This window comes from Ambystoma mexicanum, chromosome 5q (assembly GCF_040938575.1).
Source record: "Ambystoma mexicanum isolate Mex_15411 chromosome 5q, UKY_AmexF1_1, whole genome shotgun sequence".
Lineage (NCBI taxonomy): Eukaryota > Metazoa > Chordata > Amphibia > Caudata > Ambystomatidae > Ambystoma > Ambystoma mexicanum.
The window spans coordinates 1,093,171,905-1,093,192,685 of NC_090933.1; the positions used below are offsets into that span (position 1 = coordinate 1,093,171,905).

Below are 20,781 nucleotides of genomic sequence, written 5' to 3' on the forward strand. Positions count from 1 at the left end.
AGACAAATTTTGAAACACACCATCTCCCGAGGTCCTAGGAGCTGCCAGAGCGGCAGAACCCCAATACTAGGAGATCGACTGCCCATTCTGAGTGCATCGTTGTGGATCTGAAACAGCATGTTTTGAACCCGCTCATTGGAGGGGAAGACGAGGCCATCTTCTGTCGAAATTAGAGCCCCCAGAAACTGCTTGACTTGGCTGGGGTCTAGGATGGATTTCTTCTCGTTTAGGGAGAATCCTAGACTGAATAAAAGGTCCATTGTCTTTTGAGTGTTCGACATGCATGTTCCATATCGGTCCCCTGTTCTGAGCCAGTCATCGAGGTAAGGATAAACTGGGATGGATTGCCTGCACAGGTGTGCTACTGCAACTGCCAGTACCTCTGATATGATATATGATATGATAATGATATATGATATGGCCTTTATAACGCGCCTATACACAAGTGTTTCAAGGCGCGACGCAGCAGGGAGGAGGGACAAAGGGAAGACAGACAACGATCTTACTAGGCCAGGTGTCATTCAGATCGCGCAAGTGCAGGGGAGAGGGAAAGGGAAGGGGCAAGGGAGAGGGGAAAGTGCAGTACGGGGGTAGTAGAATAATAATATAAATAATAAAGGGCCAGCTGGTGGCAAGTGCAAGGTAAGTGCAGACAAGTGCTGGAAGGGGGGCTGAAGGGATACAGAAACAGTCCCGTAGTGCAGGGGTAGCCAGGGAGGCAGCGCAGGGGGCAAGTGGCTGGGCCAAGGACCGAGATCAGTGAGAGTGGCCCAGTGCAGTTTCATTCAGGAATTTAGCAGGGGAGAAGGGGAGAGAAAGCAGAAACAAAGAGGAAGGTTTTGGAGGTGCTTCTGGAACCTGAGATGGTTCTCCTCAAGTTTCAGGGAGGCAGGAAGGCTGTTCGAGAGGGAGGCCCCTGCCGCAGAGAAAGATCTACCCCCAACTCGTTGCCTCGTTGCTTGGAGAAGCGGCTGACCCTGAGGGAGTTGGAGGCAGATGAGCAAAGAGCTTGAGAAAGAAGATATTTAGGAAGAGAGTTGAAGGTATTTCGCCCCAAGCCCCAGAAGGCCTTGTGGACAATGCAGAGGGTTTTGAACTTAATCCTCGCAGCCACTGGGAGCCAATGCAGAGATTTCAGTCCTGGAGAGATACGGTCCCTGGGCTTGAGGCCAAGGACCAGTCTCGCAGTCCTGTTCTGGATGAGTTGCAAAGGGCGGAGAGTAGAGGCAGGCAGATTTAGTAGTCCAGCTTAGAGAGAACCAGGGCTCTGGAGACAGTGAGCTTCTGGGGGAAGGAGAGGAAAGGAAGAATACCTCTGAGGAGGTTCAGCTGGTAGTGTGACTTCTTTGAGATGTCAGAAATGTGAGGAGAGAAGGAGAGTGTGGAGTTGAAGATGACTAAGGTTTTTTGCCTTGCAGGTAGGAGCAGGAAGAGGGCCCAGAGAGGCCGGCCAGAGAGCTGCAGGGAAGGAGGGAGTGGGTGTGCCGATGAGTAGAATCTCAGTCTTACTGGCATTAAGGCAGAGGTCATTGGTGGCACACCACTCCTGGTTAGCAGATAGACAGTCAGAGATGAGGGAAGGAGAAGAGGCCGAGGGTAGCCTGAAAATGAGCTGGGTATCAGCCGCATAGCACTGAAAGTTGGGGCAGAGAGCGGCGATGCGGTGGGCAAGGAGTGCCAGATATTGGTTGAACAGCCAGGGAGAAAGATTAGATCCCTGGGGGACACCACAGGTAGAGAAAACGATGTCAGAGAGGAAGGACCCAAGTTGGACCTGGGAGGGTCGATTGGAAAAGGAAAGAAGTCAGCCACGCCAAAGCCTGACCAGTGATACCCAGGTTATCACGGAGACGGTGGAGCAGGATGGCATGGTTGACAGTATCAAAGGCAAAAGAGAGATCAAGCAAGATGAGAACACACAGAGTGTTAGATTCAAGGGGCTGTAAATACCCTTGGGGCTGAGGCAATTCCGAAGCGAATTACCTTGAACTGAACTGATAGTGTTTGTTTTTTATCATGAACCATAGGTATTTCCTGTGTGCCGGAAACATTGAAATATGAAAGTATGTATCTTTCATGTCCAATGTTGTCATGTAATCCCCCTGAGTCAGTAGAGTAATTACCTCTTGCAATGTTACCATTTAAAACCTTTATGGTTTGAAAAATTTGTTCGCTGGGCGCAAGTCTAGCAAAGGTCGCATGGTGAGCCTTTTTGGGTACAAGGAAGAACACTGAATAAATACCCTCGTTTACCTGTAGAAGGGGGATGACTTGGATTGCGCCCTTTTCATGCAGGATCTCAACCTCTTGCAGCAGGATCTTCAGGTGTTCCGGTGTTAGGTGCCTGGATCTTGAAGGTCTGTATTGAGGTGGCAGGCTGAACTCGATGCAATAACCGTGGGTCACGGTATTGAGCACCCACTGGTCTGTGGCAAACCCCTCCCATGCGTGCAGGAATGATGTTATACGTCCCCCGACCGGTGAGGCATTGGAGGGGACCCGGACTCGAGTCATTTCTGATCGGAGCCCGGGGAGCCTCTGGAGGTGGCGTTGCGACCCCTTTCCTTTCCGCAGCCCTGTCCTGTGGGTGGATAAGGGTTTGTGGAGGCAGACCTCTGTCATGAGGACCAATTGTTGCCTGAGCCATATTGGTTGTGTGGTGAACGGAAGTAGGACTGCCCACGAAAGGAGCTGCGAGAAATTCCCCCTCTCTGTTGTAAGGGTCTTTGAGTGATCTAATTCAAAGTCTTTAAAGTCTTGTGTTCCTTCTTGGCCATTTCCAGTGCCTCATCCACAGCCTTGCCAAATAAGTTTGAGTCATCCACAAGTTTGTTGATCAATGACACCTGTGTGTCTGGTTTGAAACCCACGTTTTTTTAACCAGGCTTGGCTTTTTAAAAAGGGTACCCTGGGCCAAGGTTCTCAATGCTATCTCAGCAGCATCCAAAGTTTTCTTGAGGATGTGGTTCACCTGCTTACCCTCGGAAACAACTGAAAGCAGACAAGAACACACTGGTTCAGGGACCTCCTGTAGGCTCTCCTGCATCAGGTTCCATTGGACATCCTAATAGCTGGCTAACATTGTGGCGTTGTTGGCTATGCAGGTAGAATATGCTGCCGCAGTAGTGACTCTCTTCCCAAGAGCATACAACTTTTTACATTCTTTGTCCAGCGGAGCCTCACCCGTGGACAAAGGGACCCCTGCCCTTTTTCTTGTAGTCGTAACCACAAGAGAATCTATGATGGCATGACCCCCAATATAGATGGGTCAGAGGGTGTGGGGCAAAACAATTTTTCCACCTGAGGGTTCACAGCCCTAGTCTGAGAGGGTGTTAATAAGGAAGGGGCGATGCGCCTTTTGATGGAATTGAGTAAACAGATAGCCTGGCTGGCAGGGGGCGCCTCCTTTAATATGTCTTCCACGAAGTCTGATTCTAAAACCGCCTCTTGCGTGGCTATTTGCAAGTGCTCTGCTGCCTTATTCAGAATGGCGTTAAACGCCATCTGGTCATCGACAGATGAAGCCTGACACAGAGGAGGGGAGGAGGGAGGGTCCATTCATAGGGTATCATGGTCTGTGGTATGGGTGGGTGACAGTCCGGGTGGATCATTCCCCTGCTGGTCATCCCCCCAATCTTGGGTCTGATCAGTGGTATCTGCAAAGGGATCATTCTCCTGCAAGTAAGGGTCAAGGAGCTCTTCTTGATCCATAAGGTTAAAAACCTCCTCATGAAGAGGGCAGGATGTCTTCTGAAATTTGGACACTGCAGGATAAAGGTCTTCCCTAGGTCTCTTAGGGGTGAACCTTTCAGAGAAGTCCACAAATCTAGCCAACCTGTCCATACACCCTTCAAGTCTTTCTCTGGTCCACGGAGAAGAGCCAAATGGGTCCAGAGGTGGAAAGGACCCCTCCTGGGGATTCCCCTAGTCTAGAACGCCAAGATTTATCAAGGAGGGTCTTAGATAGGGACTGGGGGCATTCAGAATAATCCTCCCGCTCTTCCGGTTGTTCAGACGTGTCTTTCGACGTGTCCTTAGACTTGTCCTTATCTTTACTGGCCGCCGAAACGATCTTATCGAGACTCTCGCTGATGTTTGGCATTACAGGGAGGGGTTTAGGCTGTTTAGACAATTGCGCTACAGACTTCGACGCAACCAGAGCTTTATGCGATGGCGCGCTCTTAGGAGGTGTCTCGATGCTCTTGTGAGATTTGGTGCTGGCGCCCTTACTTGTAAAGTGCCTGGACGAATGCAGCTGACACGGTTGCGGGTTGGGCTGATGGTCGCGCGAATTAACGGGTACCGTCAAGGAACTCGACGTACCTGTTGCCGCCTTGGACCACTTCGACTGATCCGCTGAGGCAGTACCAGGTGTTGTTTATTTGGCCCTAAGGGTATTGTGTGTGTGTCCCGGTCGCCAGGGTGTAACTTCCCCATAGCAGGACTATCGTCGTGCCTGGTGGGGCCGGAGACGGATGCCGTTGAGGGCACACGCTCTGATGTGAGGTCAATGGCAGCTGAATCAGAGACATGGCCGTCGCATAGCTCCTCATGACTTTTGGCAGCTGTTGCGGCGGGGGAGTTACCCTTGGCATGCGACATGGCGTAGGCCGCCCACCGCTTTACTCAATGCTTCTTGATCGACTAAGGACGTAAGAGTAGGCAGTGTTTACAGGACGCTTCGTCGTGATTGAGGGGAAGACGGTGCTTGTCTTTCCAGGGGTATTTTCCCTTACAAGAAGAGCAAAATTTAAATGGTGTCCTGTCCATTGCTCAGGTGTGTGAAAGCAATGGCAAAACCAAAAGGTTAAAGAGAGGGGAGAAGGAAAGACATTCCTGAAAAGAATAGAAACCCCCAGACACTACTCTCCCTAATGTATAGGCTGGCCAGAAAGCCCGGTCACGCGGTCGGCTGTGCCGACCGAAGCAGCAGCCATCGAAGTCCGTTCTTTGCTGTCTTCGGCGGTGGTTAGGAAGCAATCATCGAAGAGGGGACGATAATAAGTGACCGGAGGTCAGGAAATATAATTTTTGCAATAAGTACGAGCTCCGCATAAGGCGACCAGCTAGCTGAGCAGAAAAAAACTATGAGGGACCTTGACGCGTGAGGGATTTTGGGTACACTACACGTCACGTTACGTTAGGGATAGTGTTACAGGCACGCCCATGTCGACGTCCCCTTTTGATCCTCGAAAGACAAGATGCAATATTCCGCGGTTACCACTAGCTGTTGGACTATATGCACAGAATGCGATTCTAAGCAGACTAACATGCATCAGATAAAAAGGTTATATGAACACATTTAAATAGCTTGTGGATGAACAGTGTGCATGAGATTTGGAAGAAAAACATCACTAAACCCAAAGATATGTGGAGAGAAACATACTAAAACTAAACACGCATTCACATAAATCTACCAACCAGTATTGCAGATGGACAACCACCACAATTCAGCCATGTGCACAACATGTGCAATATCCTTGTCAGAAAATATATAATATACAATACGATGACAGAGATATTCTGACATGCAGAAAAAAACAGGCATTCAAATACTTACAAAAAATTGAGAAAATTGCCTGAAATAAACTTTTTGGAAGGGCATTATGTTTACAAGATAACTGTATTTTTATTGTGGTAAATCGGCATAATGTTGGTTTTTATATTTTGTAAAGATCTATTTGATCAAAACAAATAACAAAAAAAAATAAAGTCTACAAACATTGGACATGCAAGCGGTAAGGATACTGCATAGACGCCCAATAAACGATTTCCAGAGCTAAATCCATTTGACTTCAAATCATACCCTACCCCACACTGCTTGGCAAGACTCACCTTAAATATTAGGTAATTTTAGATAATGGAAGGGTGGAAAGGTAGCTAGCGCCAGAGTGATTTGGAGCTTGGGGAAATGGAGGCTCTGGTGCTGGACTATATGCATCTGGGATGAAATCAAGCACTGCTAAAACATTGATAAGCAGGCAACGCGCTTCAGCGAGTGCTTGTGATTACACCCATTAGTGCACCCACCATGTAAGCAGCTATGAGGATTGACCCGAAATAGAACACCGGGCTGCGATCCTTTCGTTATCATCTCCGCCGAGGTCCAGCGCTGCACTGAGCAGTGAACTCTTGGCTCCTGGGACGCTGCAGTGAACTCTCTGGTCTCCCGGGCTGCTGTGGTGAACTCTCTCGGCTCCTGGACCGTGGCAGTGACATGTGAGGCTTTTGGCTGCAGCGGTGTAGGGCTTTCCTTCTAGCAGACGCTGCGGTCATAGTGGAGTGAGGCTCTGACTCTGCAGGATCTCAGGGTCCACAACCTTCAGCTGTTTATGGCAATTCATCTTTGTACCTGAATCTGCGCGCGGGTTCAGGGGCTTCAGTTAAGTGGCCTGTTACGCAAGATTGTATGCAGTACCCTTTGGGTGCACTACAACAACCCTGACCTTGTGGTAATAGGAACCCAACCTTTGGTATAGGTCTGTACTACACAGGTTGGTAGTGTGGTTGAGTAGCCAGGCTTATCTCAAGGGAGGGCAATGTGAGTTGTAGGGGAGTTACGCAGATTCACATTGACAAGTATTTATATAAACTCTTACACACAGGGTTTCTTGATTAAACAATTATTGATTTATTTCACCGTCACTTTGAATACGCCTTCTTCAGAAGGGAGCAATATAAAGTAACAAACAAATATACTTCAAAATACACACTCTTAGTTTTCTAAATCAGCAAATACCCATTTGCGATGACCCACAGACACTACCTACACCCTCAGGTGACTTCAATAGTTGGGGTGCTGGGGACATTACTATATCACTGTTTCATTTAGAATATTATTGAGAGGAGTTTCAAAGAAGAAAGGTTTCAGAATAAGACAAGTGTTCACACAATTATTCTCAATCAGGTAAGTACTTAAAAAAAAAAAAAACATGCTAAGTCAGTTCTTTCCCAGAAGGAAGGCAAAATCACATAAGCAGAGAAGAGTCATTCAGGGAGCCAGGCCAGCCAATGTTCAGTTAGCAAAAGTCAAGGTGAACTGAAGCACTTCTTGAAGGTAAGTAAAAGTCTTGCACAATGTTTTAGAAGTCTTTGTAGAATAAGAAGAAATCAAAGTAGGGACACAAGCCAATTAGGCTTGCGAGGTAAAGAAGCTGTTAGCAACTCTACAGAAGTAACCAAGACAAGTCTCCAACAAGGACAAGTGAGGTTACACAACAAGTTAAGTTCTCTTAGACTGTACAGTACCTTTAGGTTGAAGAAAAGTGCAGCAGATGGCTTCTGATCCTGTGCGGCTCTGCAGATCCTGTTGTTCCTGGGCCTCAGTCGTGGTGACAAGAGCGAGGACTTCTGGGGACTACTGCACTGCAATGGGACGGTCACCAACCGCAACCAGCAATCTTCAAACAAGTGGCACTTCGGTGTTTCAGCTCCTCGCGTCTACCTCAAATAGCAACACTTCGGTTCCTGGCTGTCGAGATGGGCTTTCCTTGATTCTAGGGTCCCGCACTTTGCTGAGGTGGCTCAGGCTCGGTAAGTCCTGCTTCCTGCGAGTCCGGAGGATCTTCCTGGAGCTCTTGGCCAGCTTAAAAGCAACATACACAATCTGGTGTTCCTCTCCCTGGCTATTTGGTTCCAGCAGCAACTGCAGTGGAAATTCAACCAGCTTCGAGAGGATGTCCAGGTGGCTTAATTTGGAGTTGATTGGTCCCACCAACTCAAAGGGAGAAGTCTGTTGATACAAATTCGGAGCTTCAGCACAGCAGCAGGGCTTCACCGGGCAAACCAACGGTCCAGGAGTTGCAGCAGGCGTCTCTTCCAAGTTAATCTTCGGATTCCTTCGACCAGGGGTCGACTCTGCCTTCCAAGCCAAAAAACCTTGCTTGCGTTTTATGCAGGTTTCTCCCATTCATTCCAGCCTAGCTGTCAGTCACCCAGCAGGGTGGCTGGTCTTGCCGGACAGCCAGGCGGCCAATCACCGAAGAGTGCATTTCTGTCTCCTAGGAGACTAAGCACAGGGAGTTTTGGGCACCTCCCTTGCTTAATGCCCCCGCCAGACACCCTGGAGCCAGAGGCGGGCTTCACTTGTGAATCCTGACAAAGACAAAATGAACAAAGGGACCAAACCTGGTTTGGCGTGCAGAGTAAATCTCAAGAAGGACTCTTCCATAAAAAAATGTTGAAAAAAGAAGACCAGGCCATTTTGATAAAAATGGCACCCTTGGGTGCTTCACTGCAGCTGCAAATGCAGCCCGCGGTAAAATCACACCACAGTAGTTAAAAGTAAACCACTGCCACCAGCCATTCATCGAGGAAAGGGTAACATAAAATTGTTACATGAGAAGCTAGGCAAAGGGGATACTAAGTAACCCCTCCAGCACCCTATTGTAAGATAGTGTGTGCTGGGTCTAGAAAGTTACAAATGTAAGTATAGTCAATTTCACTTCACTGCTCTTGGAAACAGTAGTTTATCCAAGAGAAGGTATTTAAACACTTGGGAAATCTGAAAGACTTCCCTGTGCCACTGCACTGAAGATGCTGCGTGACACAATGTAAAAGATGATGCCTATGGAGTTTTTCAGCCTCCACAACCAAACGAAACAGTGTTCAAAATCACATTAAAATACATCAGAGTGGGAAAAAGGGTCTCACTCTCTCCAGGTTAAAATTGAAAAAAGTCCAAGAGTCCAGCAAAAGTGCTGGGGGTCTCTAAGGTAGAGAGGAATTAGCACATTTCTGAAGAAATCTCCCTAACATGGTCTTTCATTTTAGTGCATGTTAATGTGTTTGTTGAGAAGCAGAATGACCATCCTGTTCTAATTTTCTTTTACAGTCGTTGGTTTGGACTGTTGTGAACTGCAAGACTCGTGTGGAGTTTGTGGCACTAGTGGGGTGGTTGGGTCTACTGGATGAGTGGGGGAAAATGTAGGGCAGAGTGTTTGGGGCATTGAAATGTTAATGCAGAAGACAAATCTATGCTCACTGCATCGCCTGTAATTCCCCCAATGAAAATGTCGCCTACAATTACGGCGCAGCGCAGTGATCAGATACATCCTTTTTGCCCACAATCCTCCAACCCGTACCGCCCCACTCCCCACTTACCTTTTCTGCAGTGCACTTCTGTGTGCACAGCCAACTGCCTTCTACCCCATCAGCGTTAGTTCCTCACACTTTGAAGGGTTGGATGCTTAGGGCTTGTAACAGACTTTTGATCAAGGTTAACGGGTTCAGCAGGCAAAAGGTGTTTGCGGCATCAGGAAGGTCTGGAAATAATTGTAGCTACAAGTGATGGTTTGATGTCATGAGGTCTGGAGACAATTGAAGCAACAAGGTATGTGTGTACGACAGGGGTCAGGGTGCGTTCATGTTTGTGATCAATGTTTTTATCCTAGTTCCCCCCGCCTAAACAATCGTTACTCCTAAACCTCTTTCAGATTATCCAAACTCCCCTGTACCTATCCACAACCTCAATCTAACCTGCTCCCCCCCATTGGTTGTCTGGAGGTGGCCTGAACAATTAAGGTAGGCATTTCAAGTCAACTAAGGTGAGACGGTCATGTACAAGCGGATTTCATGGTTAGATTGAGAGTGCGGATACACTGCTCCAAAAGGTAACCTCCATAAATCCCAATTATATTGAGTCTTGATAAGTAGTGGAGTAGCCTGAACTAAGGTGTCACTCGAACTGAGCAGGACTTTGTTTAGATCCAGAAAATAGTTTAAAGTGTTTGCAGCAACCTTAACAATGGCATTTCTGAGGTTTGGAATGTTTTATTTTTATAAGTCATAATCTAAAACTCTGTGTAAAAAAGGTGTTTTCAGATAATATACATTTGTGCATGTAAATGCTCTCTCTCTCACACACACACTTTATTTTATTTGTGAATCTGATTTGTACAAAGGAGGAGCTGCACATTTAAACATCGACTCCAGCAGATGACAAACACGTTAAACCTTTCGAATCAGAGACATACCTTGGTTCTAAGGAAGTTATTACACTCCTGTTCTACATTGTAGTTGATAATGCGCGAGACTTCCTCCTGCCAAATCTTCAGGCCATAAATACTGACATAATCTTGAATATATTCAAAGGAACGATGAAATCCATCCATAGTAGCAGCCATATCTTTCAGCTTGGGCATTAACTCACTTGGCTGAAAATAATAAAATACATACGTTTGGGAAAGAAACACATTTTAATTAAACCTTCCATTTGTTAAGTTACTGCCCAATGAGAGTATGGGATCAAGTAGAGTTTCTTGGTATGGTGAAAGACCCCTTCCTCCAGAAAATCCTGGAGATCAAGGGCAGGGGTAAGCAGTTTGTGAGCCTCAATTGTGGAAAACCTGTTCTACGGACATAAGAACAGAGACATAACTTAGCCTTCAGAGAGAGCCTACAACCCATCTGTGCTACAACTCCTGACTTCAGTCAATACAGGCATAGTGGTAATTCAGTTTGCAGAGCTAAAATATAAAATCATTCATTCAATCCCCTCATAAAATAACAGTTGGTTGGCGTTCTTCAATCATGGGAGAAGACATTGGGGTCCTGGTAATCCGGACACATACTGTTGAACACTGAGAAATGTCTTAAATAGAGCCCACAATGATGCATTTTATTTTGTTGAGAATGTAGTTTTACTAGCATTTTGCCATGAAAAACATAGCTGCACAATTCCTGTGGCAAGGTTAACACGCCTGATAAGAAAGGAAAGCCAAACCTTGCAATGTAGTAACGTGGACAGAGTGGCAAGTCTTAACTCGCAGGTAGGGGATGTTAAGCTGCCACAAAGCCACAGTTAGTCCACACACTATATTTAGAATACACACCCCATTGATATACTGAAAGGTGCATACTTTTTATAAGCAGTACTTATAAAACTATCAGGTCAAATAAGTGCTGTGGTAATAGCAAGTATTAAAATATATCAAGCATATTTATATAAACTGTAAACACTCTAATATGACTCTCGTAACACCAATCTTTATGTATAGGAACTCTAGCAGAGGTGAGCACCCAACATAAAACAGGGGGATGGGAAGAACCAGGGAACCATAAAACCTAGCAAGCAGGCAAGTCCCCTATGGGCCTGCACACTAATGTACAGTGTCCTATAGATACAACCCAGCCTTACCATAGGCCCTACACCTGGAGGTCAGCACCTAACCCATATGTTAGGGTATGGGATAAAAAGGTAAAGAGAATGTTACCAGCACTACAAATATGTAGCAAAATCCTCAAGGCCTATAACATTCCTCCACAATCATTTTCCATGGCATCCTGGAGACCATAAAAATGGCAGTGTTGTGTGTTATAAGTCAATTTAACATAAGTATTAATGCATAAGAACAGATAACAATACACTATAGCCTAAGAGAGTACAAACAGCTGTAAACCACAGCCAAAGCCTTTCAAAGAATCAATGAAACATTTTAGCAACCGTTATAAACCTTAAACATTCCAGGGAAGAGTATACATATTGTTACCATTATCTACAGGGCTAAAAGTACATTCAACATAACAAATGTCAGGCAAGTGCAACAAATATGAAACTTGGCTCATAGCTCAATGAAACCCTAGAGTAGGGGTCTGCAACCTTTGGCTCTCCAGATGTTTGCAACTACAAACCCCATGACCCTTCTCGATTGGGTACACTGGTTGGGGCAGATGGGAGTTGTAACCCAAAACATCTGGAGAGACAAAGGTTGCAGACCCCTGCCTAAAGGGCTTTAGGTAAAATGTCCTCGGGCAGATAGGTACCACAGAGTCAAGTTTAGTAGTGTTTCAGAGTACGTTCAGAGTTCCATTGGAATGAATAGGAGAGAGTTAAAGGGCGATCCACTTTAGTGGAGTCAAGTCTGAGCTACCCTACAGAGACGAGCAATGTCGAGGAGAGCTAGAGCGTCTTCCAATGAAGTGTTCCAGAGGTCAGAAGATCGAACCAGGCACTAGAAGAAGTAGCCGAACAGGAGGACCCCCAATAAAAGTCTATGGAAAATGCACTAAAGATTTGCCTTCAAAAAATCTTTACCATGGATCAGGAGGGCATCGGAGGGCGAGTATCTTACCTTTTGGGTCCTGGGTGGGCAATTTGTTAAGTACTCACATCAGCAGACAAGCTCGTCTTGGAGTCGATTGGTCCCACAAACCCAAGGGGAGAAATAGTCCTTTGCAGGTCTTCTCTAGTTGAGGCGAATTCAGAGCTTCAGTACTGCAGCAGGGCTACACTGGGTAAACCAATGGTCCAGGAGTTGCAGCAGGCATCTCGTCCAAGTTCTTATTTGGATTCCTTTGTCCAGTGGTCGACTGGCATCAAAGCTAAAAGCATCCCCTGTTATGCAGGTTTCTCCCATTCATTCGTCAATCACACAGCAGGGTGGCTGTCCTCCAGGGACACCCCTCTAGCCAATCACCCTTGGGTGCATTCCTGTAACCAAGGAGACTAAGCACAGGGAGTTTCGGGCACATCCCTCACTTCCTGCCCTGCCAGACACCCTGGAGCCACAGGCGGGCTTCACCAGTGATTCCCGTCAAGAACAAAATGAACAAAGGGACCAAATCTGGTAAATCTCAAGAGGGACCCTTTCCAACAAGAAACGCTGAAAAAAGAAGACCAGGTACTTGCTGTCCCCACTGTTGTATGCATGTGCCTGAACCCTATACCTTGCTTTCCCCCCCGTTGTATGCATGTGCCTGTGTGCCTGAACCCTGTACCTTGGTGTCCCCTTGTGCCTACTTGTCCTTACTGCATCTTTGTATCGCAGCCGCCCTGCAACATGGGGTCAGGCTCCTTAAGTGCCCATCGGATTTACCTTATTGCATCTCTGTGTCGCAGCCGCCCTGCAACATGGGTTTAGGCTCCACGAATGTGCCCACTTGAACTCTTCTTGCACTTTTGCCTGTGATGTAATTACCTTCTGCGCATTCTATCCTGTAACCATAAACACTGTAACCAATTTCATAAGCATAGGCCACTAGATAGCTCTGGGTTTGGTGCGCTATATAAATAAATAACCTGTGATCAGCCTCAAAGCACAAATTAACCAATATGGTCAGTCCAGATCGTGCCCTGGCCACTCGCACCCATCTTCTGTCAACAAGCCGGTGACAGATGTTGATGGTTGGCTGTGGAGTGTCAGAGGCCACGTTTATTAACTCTTCATGTCAAGTGGTACAGGTGTCTTTCATCTTTGGACCCCAAACTCTTAAGGAAAGCCAAACCAGCACACAGCGGAAGTCCTCTGTGTTCTCCATCCTTTCAAATACAGCTTGCAGTTGCTTATTTACGCGACCAAAGATGACGATTGCCCTCAGATATTTCATACTTTCCATGTAATCTGGCAAACTTATCGGGACCAGTTGCTGTATGCCCCACCTTGTTCACTGAGTCTTCGAGCTTCAACACAGTCTCATTTAGATGGTCCAGTTTGGAATCCGTTTTGGAGGGCGGTCCTTTTTATCTTGTAAAGCATATCTGCAACTGCCTGCCGCCCAGTGAGGGATGAATGGCAGGGTAGCCGACATTATCAGGATCTTAACTCTGCCCGGTACTTAAAGGCAAAAAAGTCAAGACTTTTTACCATCATTGTGCTCCTTTCTGTGAACCACTTTGCATCAAAAAACGAATTGACGGAAACTCCAATGGCTCTATCAATTGCTTCAGAACCAGAATTGTGATGGCCTCTTGGGAGAGGGACCGCTACCACAAACTCTGACAATGACAGTCTTCCACCCGGATAGTTTCAAGTTATAACTTCATTGCACCTCCAAAGACGCCTGAATCTGGAACCACAGTCTCGAGATCAGCCCCTAACCGTTCAGTGAATCTGTCCTTACACCAGAGATCACGAGCATTCAGCAGGGAGCATCTAATAAGTCTGTGCACCAGGCAGGCAGGGAAAGTCAAGGCTTCACAGGCCTTTGGAGTTGAAAATGCTTTAAGATATAAATTAGCAACATAAAGAGCATATGTACATAGAAATCCTTACTTAAAATGTGCAAACACACACGGCCCTTTTGTTTCTATTCATTGTCTAACAGTAATTGTACTGGTGTGGCCAAAGATCGCACCACAAAGTTGATTTACTTACAGAGAATCTCAACATAAATTAGGAGTTTCCATTCTACTATACTGTTTCAATAACCAACATTTGAATTAATAAAAGTAAGGGCCACCACCATAGCATACCCAGTACTTAGTGCTAATCTTTGACTAACAAACCATGTATAAACATTGTTTTTTCAGTATATCTCAATAAGACAAAAACCTTCATTACCATATCATCAACTTTTCCCCCAAGCCAATCATGAAACAAACTCTTAATGTGCACAAAGTCCAGGAAAAAGACTTTTACAAAATGTCCCTCATCTAAAGAATCATTTTTTTGTATGGTTTTATTTATTTTTAAAACACTTTATAATTTTTGTACAATAAACAAAACACCAAACAAAAGAAACATAACATTCACTCTGGCACTACTACTTGGAATTAACGCTAAAGTCCATCTTTTCGGAGCAAATTGCAGGTTGCTGTTCCGATCTTCCCACATCTGTCCGGTCAGTCTCAGAACCCTTTCCCTTGCGCATCCGCTGGTTTAGGGGTGAGGGGTGGTGCACCACCACTATCCAACTTCTAGTTCTTGTTCCTCCTCCCTCCTGGGGTTGTCTGTGCCGCTCCCTGCCCCTTGACCAAATTGGTCCTGCACCAGAGAGTTCCATGCTAGTATCTTGTCCGCTCACCCCCTCCACTCTCTGAGCCGCTCTTGTCCACACCACTGTTTCTGCCAGTACCCACTTCTGGAGAACAGACCACCATGAGTCTATAGTTGGGCCCTCTCTGGAGTTGCATGCCATTGCTATCCGACGCTTGGCCAATATGCACACCATATCCTTCATTTTGGCCATGTGCGCCCTTTGTTTGCCTCCTCTGGGAAAAAGACCCAGTAACCACGACTCTGGATTCCACACTTGCATTTGTAGTCCACCCCTCGCCACTTTCTCCTTAATTCCCTCCCACAAAGACTATCACTGGACAAGCCCAAAATATGTGCAAAATCTCTGCTTCTATGTCGGAGCAGCGGCGGCAGTTACGAGGTTCTCCCGGTCTCATCATGGTCATCCTTCTGGGCATAAGGTATGTCCTGGGCATAAGGTATAACTGCGCTTGTTTGAACCTTGCATTCCTGGAGACTTTTTTTGGGTATCTTAGCACTCTAGCCCATTCCTGTTCGCGGAAGGACCGCTGGAGCTCCCCCTCCTAGCGTGTTTTTAGCACTTCCGCATTGCTGAATTCGAGTAACTGTTCGTATAGTCTAGAAGCCGTGTCCCCCCCCTTCTGTATATCATACCATGCATCCAACCCTCCCCTTGTCTCATCCTCCTACGGCCATTCTGCCCATCTTTTCTTGATTGTTATGCTGGCGTGTAGAAGAAACTGGCCCCCATGTATATCTTGATCCTCTGCGATGTCCTGGAATTCCATCCATTGCCCCTCCTTTCTCAGATCTCCTATCTGTGCTACACCTTTGGACTCCCATTGGGATCGATATGTTGCGAGAGTTCCTGCGTCCCGGCCTACAAATCCCGCCAGGGGAGTCTGTGTTGAGCAGGGAGCTCTCATCCCCTGAAGTTTCCACGCTCTACTCCACAGGGATATTACGAGTCTGACCATGGTTTGGAGGTCTCTTCGCCTAGCCATTTCACCACAAATTGCAATTGCCCCGCCAGGTAATATTTCTCAAAATCCAGCAGTCTCAACCGAGTAGGTCCAGACCAAGAGACATGTGGGGCCCCTTCCGACTATATCTCCGCTTTGTCTGAGGATTCACGGGAGGAGGCTGACACACCGCCTTCCCCTCTTCCTACTATGGTCTAATAGAAATGTATAACAAGTATACGGTTGGCTAGATGCCTTCTCCCCCTGTGTATTCCAATGTTACTTTGGCCCTTTGGTTGTTTCACGATACTGTAAGTGTACCACAAATTGACCCATTTATCTGAAATGATATGATTGATTGTTCTCTGTTGCGATGCCAAGCTAATTATAAATAAAGTTTTTTTTTTTTAATCCAGCAGTCTCATGCCTCCTGCTTCACAGCTTCTTTACAGAGCCGTCATAGAAATTCTGGACCCCACACGGGAACATTTGTGCTATTGTGTTCAATTTTGTGAAGAAGGCCCTGGGAATGCCGTATGGGATGTTCATGAAGTAATATAACATGCGTGGTACTACTACCATCTTCAGGAGGGCCGCCTTTCCCATCATACCTAACGGAAGTGTCCCCCAGAAGTCCACAGCTTTTTGTATTCTATCAAGGGCTGCTTGTGTATTAATTTTGTGTGCATCTGCGATGTCATGGTGTATCTCTATGCCCAGAACACAGTGCGCAAAAGAGCCACAGATCAGGGAGTCGGTTCAAGGGGACCCATCTCAGGTCTGCTAGGGAGAATAAGGACTTCTCTATTAATGGCTGTCCGCGAGAGTCTGGCATAAGCAGCAATTGCCTCTAACAAGCAGGTCAGGTTTTCTCGCGGGTTCTTCACAAAAAGGTGCATGTCGTCCCCGTACAGTGAGTACAGTCTATCTCTATCCCCGTGTCTTCATACTCAGCTGGAAAGAAAACCGCCAGCGGATCCAGAGCCAATATGTACAGCATCCGTGAAAGCGGGCAACCCTGCTTAGTTCCCCTATATATCCTCCATGCTTTTGAGATGTGCCGTCCCGTTTTTATTCTGGCCTTGGGATCATTATATAGCAGTCTAATCCACAAGCGATACCCCTCCCCTATTCTGAAGTGGGCAAGGACACTCAACAGCCGCTACCAATTCACAGAATTGAAGGCCTTGACAGCGTTTAACAATTCTATAGCGCATTCGCCCCATATGATGTTTGTCCGGTCTACTACGTGGTGGAGCCTTCGGAGATTCCACAACGTGTTCCTCCCCGGGACATAGCCCGTCTGGTCGAGTGGATCAACTTGGGTATTACCCGTTTTAGGCGGTTAGCCAGGACTGCCGTAAGAATTTTGGCGTCTTGGTTGATAAGGGAAAATCGGCCTATAAGAGGCACACTCCAGGGGCGGTTTGAGGATCGGGACGATCACTGATTCAGACATGCTGCCTGACAGTTGCTCTTTCTCATACGCCACTTGGTATGTTTTGAGCAATCTAGATGCTATTGTGCCATTGTACGCCTTATATAATTTGCCGGGGAGCTCGTCAGGTCCAGGGGATTTACCCGATAGGAGTTCAGTGATTACGGTCTCCATCTCCTCCAATTTAAGAGGATCATCTAATAATTGAGTTTGTTCTCCTGTTAGTCTTGGCAAACGTATCTCTGCCACAGCATCTGCTATATCCCCTGGGTCTTCCTTCGGGTTCGGGCATATAATCACTCATAAAAGCGAGAGAATAGTGTGTTAATACCCTCCTGAGTTCTGACCTCTATCCCGCTTCACCGTTTATTGCGTTAATCGGGTCTCCTTTACATTCCTGCTCGGTGAGCCAGGCCAGAAGCCTGCTAGGTTTGTCCCCCTCAGCATGCAGCCTCTGTATATATTTCCCATAGTGCAATTTTCCCAGTTTCTCCCAGACTTCTACACATCTCAGTCTCTGCGCCATTCATTCTTGAGTTCCTCCCCCACCACAGCCGCCCGGTGTTCTCCCAGTTCCATCTCCCTTTCGAGGTTGCCAAGCTCCGTCAGGGTTTCTCCTCTTAGTCCCCCCGTTTTCCTATCACTGCTCCCCTTATCACAACTTTGAACGCATCCCAGAGCGTGCCCTTACTGTCGACACTTCCTGCGTTGTGCTCAAAATATTCTTCTATCACATCCTGTAAGGATTCCTCAAACTTGCCCTCTTTTAATGCCTCCACACGAGGGCGCCATGTTGGTATTGGAGCCCGTCTATGGGTGTGTGTCCATGTTGCTAGTAATGGTGCATGGTCGCAGAAGATGCGTGCTTTAATATTTATCCCCGTAAAGTCTGACAAGGATTCAGAGCCTGTGAATAAATAGTCTATGCGTGTGAATATTCCATGGGGTGCACTATAATGTGTATACCCTCTGTCATCGCCGTGTACCTTTCTCCAGAAGTCTGCCAGTTGCAATTAGGTCAGGATCATTTGAAATGCCTTGGCCGGCGTTGCTGGCTTCTTGTGTCTGTCATCCGACCTATCTAGGAGGGGGTCCAAAGTGCAATTGAAGTCTCCCGCCCAGATGAAAATTGCTTCTCTATACTGGGATAGCCTGGGCGCAAGTGTCCTGAAAAGCCCTGTTGCATCGTGGTTCGGAGCATGTGTGTTTATCAGGCATACCTTCTTACTTTCCAGCATTCCGTGCACCAGCATTAGCTGAAACGGTACCCCTGGGGCAATCCATATCATTACTCCCCTGGCATAGTTTGAGTATGTGGAACTGTACACCTGGCATCCCCATTTCTTGTGCACTTTGGTTTGTTTGTCTCGTGTCAGCTGAGTCTCTTGCAACATTGCTATCTTTACCTTCATCCTTTTTAGCCAGGCGTATACTCAAGTCTTTTCACATAGGCATTGAGCCCCCTGACATTCCAAGTTGCAATCGTTAGCTCATCCGGGCCCATATTTGCTGTGGGGGGTGGGGGTGGGCTATCCGGCCATGTAGAGGCTGGGGGACTCCGGAGCTCCTGATGATCTGGCACACATCCTGCTGAAACCTGCCTTCCCTGCCACAAAATCTTGGCCCCAAATATAGGATTGTGCAGGGGAAGGCAAGCGGCGCGCAATAGGAACAATAACCGCACACTATTCGAGAAGTTAACCGGACATTTAATTTTTCACGGACCTGAGGAGCGCCACCCAAAATGGCCGCCGTGTCTCTCAACAAAGGCTTTGGGAGCGGGGCGCAGCGGTGAAGTTGCGTAGGAGCCCTGCAGCAACACACCACAGACCCAAAAGCGAGAAAATCCCGCACGGAGACCGCACTGCACGACAGCAGAAGCGCGCACAGCCTGGGACACTTCCATGCCCAGAACGACCCGGACGTAGGAGGGGCGACGGTGGCTGGCGGTGCCTTCGTTGAAGCGACTGAGGCGGTCTGTCCTCTGCAGCCAGACCTCCCAGGCAGGGGACGTGCAGACCGAGGACACTGCTGGGAACCACCTGCTGGATGCATGTGTCCCCGAATTCAGAGCACTTCAGAGGCTTTCTGCCGTGTCCGGTAGGTGCTGCAAACACCGGAGGCTGTGAGGAGGAGGGGCGCAGGGCAGTGCCGGCAGCCCGCTCAGGCAAGAGTGAGCCGGGGACTGCCTGCGCAACACGATACTCTGGGCTGCGGTCCGGTCTGGGGCATTGCACGTTCAGCCCAGGCACCACCGCAAAGCGTCCAGTAACAAGGACGGCAGCAGCTGAAGCGTGGAGGCCCCCACAACACCACCATTAGTAGCAGCTGAAGCGCCGAGGCCTCTTCAACACCACCATTAGTGTGAAACAGGGAATGGACACGGGCAGGGTGCTACAACACTCCATCCCACAATGGAACATTCAACCCCTAGGATGGTCTGCCATGATGCAAACAGGACAAGTGGTACAGTAACACTGGTTGCGGGCACACAGGGGCCGGCACAAGGAGGCCCTTCTGGATTTGGTAGCCTGGAAGTGATATCAGCCCAATGAGACCACGATAGCAGCAGGAACTGGGGCACTGAAGGACGCCCATTGGTGTCACGATCTGGGTCACCTGGGCAAGGATCGCTAGATGGACAGACCCTGCGCCTATACAGGTCGGAGCCTACCCCCGCAGATAAGGAAGGGGGAGGCCCTGACGCACGCAGCTCACACGGAGCACTGTACTGGGTCGCCCCACAGGGCAACACCGCCGGGGTGGACACCAGCTAAAGCGTAGGGAGGCGGCGCGGGGGGATGCAAAACAGTCCGACACCACCCACGTCGGACGCTGTGAAGCGGTGGGTCTGCCCTGGATGGTACTAGGTTGGACGAGCTCGAAGGAGATCACTGCCCTGGAAGCGAACTACTGGGCCACCCACACTCATGAGGCTGGCCCCTGACAGTGGCAATACACCGCAACGTCTGGAACAGGGGGCTCGCTCACTCAGCATTGCGCTAAACATGGCGACCAAGCTCAACAAAACTAAAGGGAACCAGCCCACGATGGATGACTACGCCATGACCCCCCGCAACCGACAGAGGGTGCCAGGAGCAAGGACAGAAGCGCCTAACTGGACGCATCACCAGCGAGGGATGACCGGCAGATCCTGGAAGCTATTGCGGACCTGAAAGCGGCGTGGGAAACAAAACTGGAAGCTGCCATGACCTCACTGAAGGTGGCGCTGGAATCTAAAATAGACGTAGTGCAAATAGACGTGAACCTCCTCAGACAAGATGTGAGGGCAATAGCGGACCGCACAGGAGAATTGGAAAAAGGAGTAGAGGCCAAAACAGCGGCTTGCGCCTCACACGCCTCGGAGATTCACGTGTTGCGACAGCAGGTGGGCAACCTGGAGAGCAGAGCTGAAGAAGCAGAAGGAAGAGCGCGAAGGAACAATATACGCATCGTGGGGCTTCCCGAAGGAGAAGAGGGGGCGAACCCCACTTGAGTATGTTGAATCCATGTTGCTGCAAGAGATAGAAGGGGGCATACTGACCCAGGGATTTGCTGTGGAAAGGGCGCATAGAGCCCTGGCAAGGAGAACCCTCCCAGGTACCCCACCTGCCCATGCCCCTACTCCACCCCCAAGACCAATCATCGCTAAAATATTAAACTACTGCAAGAGGGAAAGGATATT

The 20,781-nt window shown here is 48.0% G+C and overlaps 1 protein-coding gene across 6 annotated transcripts in view; it reads right to left on the reverse strand.

Annotated features, from left to right (window-relative positions):
- Nucleotides 1-20,781, reverse strand: part of WASHC5 (WASH complex subunit 5) — a 1,117,936-nt gene that overhangs the window by 239,744 nt on the left and 857,411 nt on the right. For all 6 annotated transcript variants that reach the window (XM_069621617.1, XM_069621614.1, XM_069621616.1 and 3 more), the window contains one exon: nucleotides 9,975-10,154. In XM_069621617.1, the coding sequence (XP_069477718.1) occupies nucleotides 9,975-10,154 (180 nt within the window). The remainder of the gene's footprint in view (nucleotides 1-9,974; nucleotides 10,155-20,781) is intronic.